The sequence below is a fragment of the Tigriopus californicus genome, chromosome 6 (genome assembly GCF_007210705.1).
Source record: "Tigriopus californicus strain San Diego chromosome 6, Tcal_SD_v2.1, whole genome shotgun sequence".
Taxonomy (NCBI): domain Eukaryota; kingdom Metazoa; phylum Arthropoda; class Copepoda; order Harpacticoida; family Harpacticidae; genus Tigriopus; species Tigriopus californicus.
In genome coordinates this window covers 15,226,460-15,237,606 of record NC_081445.1, presented here as the reverse complement: position 1 = coordinate 15,237,606, position 11,147 = coordinate 15,226,460, and the positions used below count along the sequence as shown (strand labels likewise).

The following is an 11,147-nucleotide window of genomic DNA, read 5'->3' as shown; positions in this document are numbered from 1 at the left end:
CAGATCATCATACTCGTGGCCGGCCCGTGGCTCTGTGATGGCCTTGTGCACCTTGACCATTTGGTCATCGCTCAAGATTGAAATAAGGTGGGCAAATTTCGTGTCTTGGAGCTTGATACCGGCCTTGACGAAGAACATTGCCTCTGCCCTAGCGAACCAAATGTCCACGAAGGACTCGGAAAGTGGTGACAACTTAACGGATGCGGCTGCTACGTCCGCCATAACGGGCGGCGGGTGAACAGAGGGTTGGGGGTTGGCCATGGCGGTGGATTTTCACGTTTCGGGGTCACCAATGGGGGATACTTGTTTGGAGCTTCTTACAAGACTGGTTGTTTATTTTCTCTCTAGACTCTAGCTTTTATAGAGTTGATTCTCGTAGAGCCGCCACAGATGAACCAGCGACGGCTACCCCTGGACGGCAATCTCCCTTTTCTGCATAACAGAGGAGGGCCGACTTCTCCTCAACTCTAGGTGCTTGAAGTTCTTACCTAGCATACATCTAACTGGCTTTAAACGTTGTATGCTACAAGTTAACAATGAGTAATTTTTAAAATGACTATCTGATACGGCAATTCAATGCCTAATCAAGTAATTATTCCAACTATTTGTTAGAAAAAATGAACAATTTTCTCGAGGATAGCATATCATTTAGTCTTACTGGCAGGGTTACATTTAGGTAAAAAATGAAAACTGTGTTGCAATTAAACAATATAGATTTACCATTTGTGCATGTTGATTTAGATCTTAAACAAGCTTTAACTTTAAAACTGAACTGTGAGAACATTCATTCATAACCTTAGAACATGATTGTCAACCTTGTAGTCAACTACAAGTACATTATTGCAGCCTTTTATCATAAAATTACAAATATGAATGTATTAGATGATGACAATGAAGTTAACATTTAGCAAATACAAAAAGGTGTTTTTTCTCACTTCTAAGTTATGACCAATGTCCTTATTGAAGGTTTCTATTTCCAATAAAAAGGCGTTTTTAGGGCAAAAAGATAGGCAAAAGCAATTTTATACTCACATGGGTTTATTATGATCAGCACAATTTCAAAGGAATAACTTAATTTGCACTTTGATGTCCTTTCACTGATGTTTTCACTTTGATGTTTGCAAACTATTGTGGTTTTACTCTCCAAAACACAATACATAGTACATTCAGTTGGAGCTCCTGGATTGGATCTGTCAGGCCTAAGTAGCAATTGCAACCTGGACATGGTCCTTCAACACTGATTATTGAACACAATGGTCGCAAATGCACTTCAGAACTTGGGTTACTGATCATTTTAAGTTCTTTATAACAGAATGTTCCGGCCAATAAAAGCTATAATTGTTGCTTTATCTAGTAGCGTGGATTGTCAAGTTGGCAAGCAACCTGTATGGCTTTCAAAAGTCAAACTTGACTCCAAGTCTGGTGGAGAACTGGGATAGTGGGAGCCATCACCTCAACCACCCTAGCAATACCATTCTGATGGGCTTGGTCATCAATTTGTGAGCGGAGCAGTCCAAATAAACCGAACAAAGTTCATCATTTCTAAATGTCACTTTGGCCCCCAACTGATCTGTCTTGGGAGGCCTTCATACTTGAAATCCGAGGTAAATGACCGGAATGATGTCAACCGAGAGATATTAAAACTTGGACATATTTCAGTAGTGGAGGAGAGGTCTTGGTCCGACCAATAACCAAAGTCGAATGACTTCCAGAAAGGAATTGGGGAACATATGAGTTGGCATGATGGACAAAGAAGTGTGTGGGAAATATTATCAGAAGCGGTACAAAACCTTTTATTTGAAATCACTCCAATGACACTCCCCCAGCGGCAGAAACCAGTCAGGTCTTTCTTGGGGGGAACACGACCTTTGAAATCTCCGAACACTATCACTTTTTACACGAAATCCCAACTTACATTGATCGTATTCCCCACGCCATTAATGAGGAGTTTGTTGATTGAGTCAAAAGTCGGCCTCTCGGTGTTTTGGCGGGAAAGATTTGCAAATTAGTATTCCGTCCACGTTAGGCCAGCTGTCCCTGGATGAACATATTGCGAGTCATGGTCAGAAAAAATCAGAGTGATTGGTCATCCAAACTCGCAAGTGCGTTGATGGCATACAGAGCCACAGGACACGAGGCAATTGGTATGTCTCCACATGAGGCCTTTCTTGGGCGGAACATGAGATTACCAGTGGATGTGAAATTTGGTGTGAAAGGATAGGAAGATCAAGTGAATTTCAACAAACGTCACCAAAGAATAATGGACTGTCGATCTACTGCTAGAGCGCAATTGGCGAAGAGAGCAATGAAACGAAAGGTGAAGTACGACAAACGATTGAAAACCAAGGCCTATCAATATGGCGTAGGGGAGACAGTATTCATGAAGAAGTTTCAATTCGAGAAGGGAACGTGCCAGAAGTTGTCAAACCAAAGAGAAGGACCCTTCAAGATTGTGCAAAAGGCGGGGAGGTGAATGTTCTGATTGAAGGCGCCAATGAGAAGACAAAGTTGGTCCACGTTAATCTACCGAACCCCACGGGCGCCGTGTCAATGAATGCAGATTTGGGTCAACTACGAGGTCGAGGACGACCAAAGGAAGGAGCGTTTATTGACTGATAGGAGTCCTCCGGACTAGAGGAGAGTTGTACCTGGAGGTGCCCAGTTCTTCTCATTGCGTTCAATCATTGTCGACTACGACACATTTGCGTTCGATATCTTTATCCACATTGTTCACATTGTAAGTATTCTATGGAAAAACACATCAGTTCTAGTTATAGTGGGCATTTACGATTTTCACCAATTTTGAAATTATCATTTTTAGATCGAAATTCGTGTTGGGAATCCATCACATTTTCCTAAAACCAGAGAGGCACTCCTTTATCATTGGCTAGAGGTTGAGAAAAAATGTCCATCCCGGCCAATTAAAATGGCAAACCCCAAATGATCTGGTAGGCACTACTCAAATTGAATACACATTGTACGTATTTCATTTTGATAGGTAATCAATTTCGTGAGTTGACGAGAGAACAATACGGATTTGTTGACATTCAGTGAAAAGGAAAATTCAATGTTTGAGAGAATCTTTGGTGATTTTCAGAATGGACCAAAACATATGTCGTACCTTTAGAGAGGGCAACCCGCGCCCAAATCAAATTTTTTAATCAACAATTTTCAGCCATCTTTTCACCCGGTATGTACATGGCTTTATTGGCATTCAATGCACAAAAACTTCAACTTTTGACAGAACTTGATGATTTTCAAAGCGCACAAAACCGTGTGAGTGGGTAGGGGCAATATTATAACGTCAGTAATAGATTTGGTTGGATCTGAAGAGCCTCTTCTTTTCGCGATTCACCAGCAAAGCAATCTTTATCAGCAGAAATCCCGTGTTCAGCGCCAAAATGAACCCAATAAATGTGACCACAGCTTGATTTCTAATCAATTGGGAAGCCGTTCGGTCCAGCACTCCCGAGAAGCCCCACAAAATACCTGAAACATAAGCATCTTAATTGAACACCTGTGATGCTACCAAAGATGAGGATTTTATTGTTTACCCAAGTAAGGTATAATAGAGTAAGGTTGATAGGTGTACCAAATCGAAATATCCGCCATAAACCAGAGACATAGTACCACTAAGAGAGTGGCAATTGTAGCAATACTCAATATCTCCATGTCTATGCCCCACCAATAATGGGCAGGAACGATCAGTTGGAAAATAGCGGCAATGATGGACCAAGTTGCGTATAACTGGTGACCAAACTGGCCCATGATCACGTAGCTCCTGTAGTAGATCAAGCAAAGAGTAACCCGTGATTTTGGGAATGATCACAGGTCATAACTAAGAATGTGTTTCAGCTATAAATCTAGAGAATCGAACAACTAGGGATAAGTCACTGCCTCAGTGTTCTTCATAACTCTGACTTCAGTTGGAACTTAGGTATATCTTGCAATTTGATTTTAAGAGTTAACAGCTGAGTTGACCTAAACTTCTTGATGCAAGTGGGCTTACCAATAAATTTTAGGATTCACTTTTTGAAGTCGGTGGTTGTGCTTGGCCAGGTTCCGACTGATAAGAGCAGTAACTATACAATTGGTGACAGCCAGAAGAATCAGAAGAACTTCGGCCCAAATGAATAATTCGTAGTTCCAAGTAAAGACCCAAGCGACGTTGAACACTAAATTGACTCCGAAAGCCGCAACAAATTTTTTGGATATCACCCCAGGATTCAAATAGACGGGGATGCCGTCCACTTCAAGAAAAATTGTAACCACGTCTGGAATGATTTTAGTGTCAATCCCTTAAAAACGTGACCAGTCGAGGTCAAGGAGTTAGGGAAACTTGGATTAGAACAGCACTCAGTGACGGGGTCAGTCCGAAATGTACTTGACTTTTTCACTGGAATTACTCTTCTACAGGTTAACCGGACTCACATCTTTAAGACAGGCATTTTTCACAGAATTAAAATCGACTTTTTCTTTCATTTTATTATTTCGTGGCTTGACCACGCAACTGACAATAACTCTGTAATCGAGCTACTAGCATTTGATCCACGTAATCTGACATTTTTGCAAAGAGACGAATTCCGTCACTTAATCTTAATGTAAGGTAGTCAGTCACTGAAATGAGGTCAAGACTTCAAGGCAGTTAAGTTTTGCAAAAAGTGCTAGCGGAAAATTGACGTACTCGAGTAATTAGCCAAGCCGGTTCGACTTCCGACTCGACAAATTACACATTTACAACCGGATTTTCAATCGTTATGATTCACATGATCGTTAAATCGTGTTTACATTTCTATCGATAATATCTTCCGATTCCTCTAGGTATTGAGTAAATCATGTTTTTTTGCGCTTGCGGATGAAATTTTGACCGAATCATTTCAAGGTGCTATTTTGACCTAGTAAAATAAGTGATGAAAAAGTTTGGGTCGTTTTTGGAGCTGCTTTAGAAATTCGGTGGTGAGGAGGGATATTAAAAAAAACACTATACTCACAAAATGTTGCTCCACAAAACAACCAAAAGAAAATAATACCAGAAATAACAAACGACCATTCAGCCGGTGTGACATAATGCGCATATTGTTGAATCAATGCATAGATATCGTTTTTGAATAGACCACATCCCAAGTCTAGAATAAGATACATTGTGTTTGTTAGGGCATTAACATACTTTATACGTCCACATGATATAGTCTTTCTTACATTTTGGACCCAGGCCAGCTAGGGTATTAATGACAAAAACCGCGACCAGAAGGCACCAGAGGGCCACGAGGGCCGTAATGTTAGCACGTTTATGCTTTGGAGGGCTAGGAGTGCTCGCAGAATGGTTCCGTTTGGGAAACACCTGATCCACGGCCATGAAAAAAGTTCAGGAATAATTAGTAGCCGACGAGTTCGAGCCATTTTTATAACGCTCTCCATTGAGACAATTTGTGTGATTTAATAAAAGGCAACTGACGATAACGACACTACTCGAATTTCACACGTCATTAGTTTGATCCAAAACGTACTTGTCCAACATCTCAACCAAACTGAAACGAAGTCCCGTAGCACAAAAATGATTAGGGTTCCCTTCTGTTCTCGAAAATGGGGTTTATCTGTAAAATTCGCAATTTAAACCAGAACTCTTTTTTGGCAATTCTTTCATATATTTCTTCCTCAATTCAGAATTTAATAGCACTCACATTTAGCACTGATGATAATCATTGGAGGTTGCAACCTAGAGTGTTTGAATGACAATTGCCATGGCTCTTAGCCCATGGACGACGTTACTCTGGACATATTTGACGCCAGCAAATGTACCCGAATAGCATGAAAATTTAGGAACCATTGAGTTCAACCTCCCTACCAGAATTTTTAAAAATCCTAGTCACCCTATCCAAGCCAGGTAGATTCGCTCGCCATAGACATTCAAAATTATAGGAAGGAACGTGGCAAACGTTAGGCTTTAACTGGAAGAACTCTTATCCACCCGGTTTTTTCCTATGGTTCAAGTTTTCACTTGTCCAAGTTTAGTTTGATCTAAACGGCTGATTCGATATGGACGAATCAAGAAATTTGAGTTTCGTGAATGAAAACTGCCAATGAGTTGAATTTGACATAAAAAAAACATTTTGGAATTTTACACAGTGGTTATCAGAAATATCCAAACACTCCTTGAAAGTGAATCAGAGGACTTTTACCCACTACAGAGCAAAAGAAAGCCAAATATTGCCCAATCTTTGAATTCAAATGTTAATCATCTTGAATTGTTAATAATGAAATATGTGAAAAAGGGAGCATAACGACTGGAAATGATCAGCAATAGCTCTGACAAAGGATAGAGAGCGAAAACTAATCAAAGGTGAGGCCTAAAACATCTTTTTAGCCCCGTTTTTAATGAGATTTTTTAATGATTTTAAAGCCTACCGGGGTAAACAATGGATGGGCCTGCAGTTAATTGCGACTTCCATGCTTAGCCTCAAAATACCACCCTAAGTTTTTACGTCAAACAAATGTTAGCCGAAACACAATTTTAATTTACGTAGAAGTCGGTTAGAGTTTTACTTTCCACGATTTTTGACAACTGAAATTTTGAAAATGTATTTAATCCCATCACTAGCAAAAACTAAGAAAAAGGAAAAGCTGTATAGAGGGATATTGAGTTCGAACCTATTTAAACATCTTTGGAGCAAAATATTGTGTTACTATTTTCAGGTTTTTAGTAATATAAAACCGAAGGTTTTATGGCTAGGTATTTTTGTAATTTCAGTTAGAACTTTAAGCAAAAATGAATACCAAATTAAAGCTTTTCCACGTCAGCATATCCTTAAACTTACGGGATGGGAAAATCATAGATTGTTCTTTTTTCACTCCCATATTACGGCTTTTTGTATTTCCAGAATGTATCTTGATTTTGACAATGCCATTCCAAGACAACAAGTATGGTTAGCGTTAATGTGTTAGCAAAGGTGATTCCTCAATTTTTCTTAGCTATGTTGTTATCTCACCATTATCACTTTTTTACGTATTATGTCCACGTTTTGTTACTTAATTCGACCAAAAATCACAACCTAAAATCAATTGGAAAATTGAGCAAGGTTGGCACAATTTGGGCACAGGCCCAATCGAGAGCGTTCTGAAATCTGCCAAGACCCCACGAGGAACGATGGCATTGTCTTTGAGCTAGACTCATACTTACTTGTCGAATCTCCCACAATAATTTGAGAGTGGCGAAGAAGCCCGTGGATGCGGCCATTTCGCATCGCACAAGGATCGTTCAAACGTATGACTTTCACAATGGCAACCAAGCTATTCACTACTCATCTGGCCAAGGGAAGGTGCTTCTCATTTCTGGCATTCATGATTGCTGCGTTGTTGGAAAAAGCTTGCGTGTGCTCCCTAATAAGGAGACAATATTCCAACCGCACATGAAACAAGTCCACGTCCAGAAACACAAATGAACCCACCCTCGATAGCCTTTTTCATCTTGGATTGGCATGGGTTGATATGACATGCCGGGTGGAACTGTTTTATTAGGTTATCAAACTCAGGACCATAAAACAAAGTGCATGATTTGAAAAGCCACACGTGGATCTGTCGCTCAAGACAAAATGTCGTAGTCTGATCCATGTACCAAACTTCATAGAGATGTCGTGCGTTAATTAGCTTCCTTCTATCAATTTGGTAATGCATTTAGATGTGTGCTTAACTCCAATTAAACGAACGTTCTCATAATAGAAGGAATTTCTTCGTTTTAACCTGAGCCTTTAATGTTTTTTTAACCGACGACACGACATTCGACGCAATTAATGGTTCAATTTACGAGACCTTTCGGATGATTAAGGATCTTTCGTCGGAACAAAAAAGCTAACAATTCCGATGTTAAAAGTCAGTATCTGGTGCAAGAAAATAAGTGCACTTTTTCAGTCGGCAATTGTGTCTCATCCTTTTGGGGTAAATTTTGGTTTGTTTTTTTTCATGTCCAAGCGGCGTCGATAATTAGTGTTAAATTTATTGCAATTATTTCTGAGGTCTGCGTCAATGCAAATGCTAATAAATAGTGACCTACTAAACAAGTGCACTTTTTCTCAAAGTCCAAGTCATATATACCAAGGGCTCTTGAGAGAGGTAATGACACAGCTTTTCCTTGGCCGCCATGTTAGGCCATTGAGTCGCATTAAGACAGTAGTTGTAATATCAATGAAACAAGAGTGCCCTTGCTGCAGAGTTTTCTTTTTGTGAACAATGTTCTCTTTGATATACAAATTTGTTCATTTACCAAATATTTGCATATTTCTTTTATATGTCAATGGAATGCATAAAACAATTATGATAAAATAAATCAAACCAATCGAATTTTCTTTAACAAGTTGGTTAGAATGTTCCTGAAACAATTTTCTTCAAGCAATATCAATATGAAAAAGAAATTGACTGATTGCGTTTAGGGCAAATTTTTGCTTGTGTACTACAGGTCAATTCAGAAGTCATTTTATATATATTTACATGCCCTGTTTGTAAAAAAACTTGCAATATTTACAAAAAGAATGCTTGTCTTTTCTCAAGGAAACTATTAGACGCTAACCACGCCCACAGACGGAGAACCAATCTGATAAGGACTAAAACACTGCCTATCGGAACTTTATACGGATGATGTGATGGCTAGCTTCGCTGGCCGGGCGAGGTTACCCCTCCGACCCTAGCACCCCAAATACAATTATCGCATATTTTGCACAATAACTTTGCCAGTAATTGAAATTCAAAAATACCAGCACCAACAGTTTACGCCTAACTTGGCGGGAAAGGTTTCATGATCATAAATAAGGGGCGTTTCTTTGCTCTAGCGTTCTTGCATATACTTATCCTATTAGATTGGATGAACAGAAACAAGAAAATAATCGCGTACCCATATTTCTAATCTGCACCTTTGATACCTTCCGTTATATTTAAGCTCCCAAACACTGATTGGAATGTTATTATCTTCGCATACTTGATTCTACAATTGGCTATCTTTTAACCGTTTCAACTTTTGATACAACGTTCTTCGAGCCTTGGTCAACCCCCAAACACACGGTTCAACGGCAGGTCAAGGTGTACATTCGATTCTAGTTTTTAAAATGAAAGACACTTTGAGACCTTTTACATTGTTCAAATTTTGTTCGCGGGTCGATATGTAAAGCGCAAGTGTTGAGAATCAACATGCTTACATACAGGCTTGTGCATAAATGTATCTATATCTATCTAACACTGACGGGGATCAAGTAAATCATTATGGAGGTTGCGACTAGGGGTAGCAATTTACATTTCAGTGGCATATAGCATTACTAGCGGAATATCGGAAACCAATTACTTAGTCTCAAAAATAACCCTGTTTTTCTTCTATGAAATCAGGGTTACCTTTTTGGTCAAACCTAACCTTTTTATGGTACCTTGAACCAACCCGTACTTTGACTTTTCTAGTTTTCTGGTGATCCTGATTTGGAAAATTTATTTGATCCCACCAGTACTATGTACTATCCCATAGTTTGTGCGAAAGCACAAGTGCATCCAGTTATGTTTGATGATTGTGAGTTGTTTCTAGTTGTCTTGGACGAGGATTTCCTATATCAATGTTGTAATATTTTGCAATTCGAGCAACCGTTTGCTCCCACCGTCCATTTTCTTAAATTAATGGCGTTTGGTAGCATACACACCCCAATAGATTTTCAATTGTCACTCATGGGCATAGAAAGTAAAGCTGGATTCTTCGATGATCAGCTTACCCCTCTCGTCTCACCATTGAGACGACTGCCACAATGGTTCAAAAGCCTTTTTGAAGTCGATCAGAAGTATCCAAACAAATCTTGGTAGCTATTCACCATATGAGCGTTAAATTTGAGCCATAATTCAATAAATCAATAAGGGCAAAATTACTTGTTATGGTTTTCGAAAGGTAGAAGATTGTTAAGATGGATTTGCGTATTTCTCTCAATACTTGATAAGGCTTTTTGACCACCCTGGTGAGACGGGAGAGACGAGAGGAGAGAAGACAACGGTATCCAAGAAACCAGCTTAAACCTGTCTGACCTCCAATCAATATGCGCGTTCTCCTGGAAATATGCTGTGATCGTCGTCATTATGTATTCTGTATTTTCTGCATTGGCTGTGCGTTCTCCAATTTGAAAAACAGGTTTCTGAGTTGTTTCGCTTCTACCGGGTGCATCAAAAGTTTTTGCTTGTTCTAAAACAATGCAACCCGATACCTTTTTTTAATTCGATGGCAAAAGCCCTTACAAAGCTGTTAAAATGATGCAGACACCATAGTTACCAAAGAATATTTTCATTTACACTCATCTATAAAATTGTTAAGTGAAGATAAAAAGTATCAATTTTGGCCCCCTGACTTTGGTCAATGCAGCCATGTTCAAAATACGCTGAGCTTCTTAAATCCTGCGTTGCTACAGAGCTTTGTCAATATAGTTGGCAAATGAGCCTAAAATAAGTTGCCTTTCCTGTTAGCAGTATTTGACAGGACATTTATAAGTGGCAGTAATTGCACAAGATGAATTAGACAATCAAAGACAAACCATTACTATTCAAGCATTCAGGACTCTTGGGTGCCTTAAAAGAAAGGAAACCAATGGTGGTAAGGAAAAGCAGTTGGTTAATCACAAAACTAATTTACCGATCAACAACATAGGTTCACCAAGATGGGAAATCAATGATCCATGTATCTCTATGATGTTTTTGGCTGTAGTTGTGACAATTTACAAATGTTTAGAATATTCCTTTGGCAAGATTACGAGTTTTTATTTGATACTTGGGAATGATATCCAGAAAGTTGCGTCATCTCCAATGCTCTTCAAAATTATCCCGAGAATCTTGCGTGAGATGTTGTTGGGTAACGTTTGATCCAGTCACACATTTCCGGAGGCAATGTCTTACATGAGATCAAGAATGGCTTCATCTCCTCAACAAGCTTGAATGTCTCTCGTCGGATAGACAAGCCAAAGCCGTGTGACATTGTACCCAAAGGTGGTCAACAAAAAAGAGCGCTTGTGGAAGCCGCAATCCCTGCTTCAATGTCCGTCATTGCAACGTCCTTCTCAGCCACGATGGAATCTAGATCCTCTGGGGCGGTCTCCGACGTAAGTACGTCGTAAAGCATTGCTACGTTATTGGCCTTTGATTCT

General features: G+C 39.5%; 1 protein-coding gene across 1 annotated transcript; it reads right to left on the bottom strand.

Annotated features, from left to right (window-relative positions):
- Window positions 1-3,203: 3,203 nt before the first annotated feature.
- LOC131882122 (uncharacterized) lies at window positions 3,204-7,341 on the bottom strand. The gene is made up of 6 exons (XM_059229176.1): window positions 7,178-7,341; window positions 5,200-5,341; window positions 4,992-5,126; window positions 4,010-4,274; window positions 3,555-3,781; window positions 3,204-3,489 (listed from the first exon to the last, which is right to left on the bottom strand). Exons 1-6 carry the CDS (start codon window positions 7,232-7,234, stop codon window positions 3,305-3,307), a joined length of 1,011 nt encoding a protein of 336 aa, XP_059085159.1. The 5' UTR covers window positions 7,235-7,341; the 3' UTR covers window positions 3,204-3,304.
- Window positions 7,342-11,147: the final 3,806 nt, after the last annotated feature.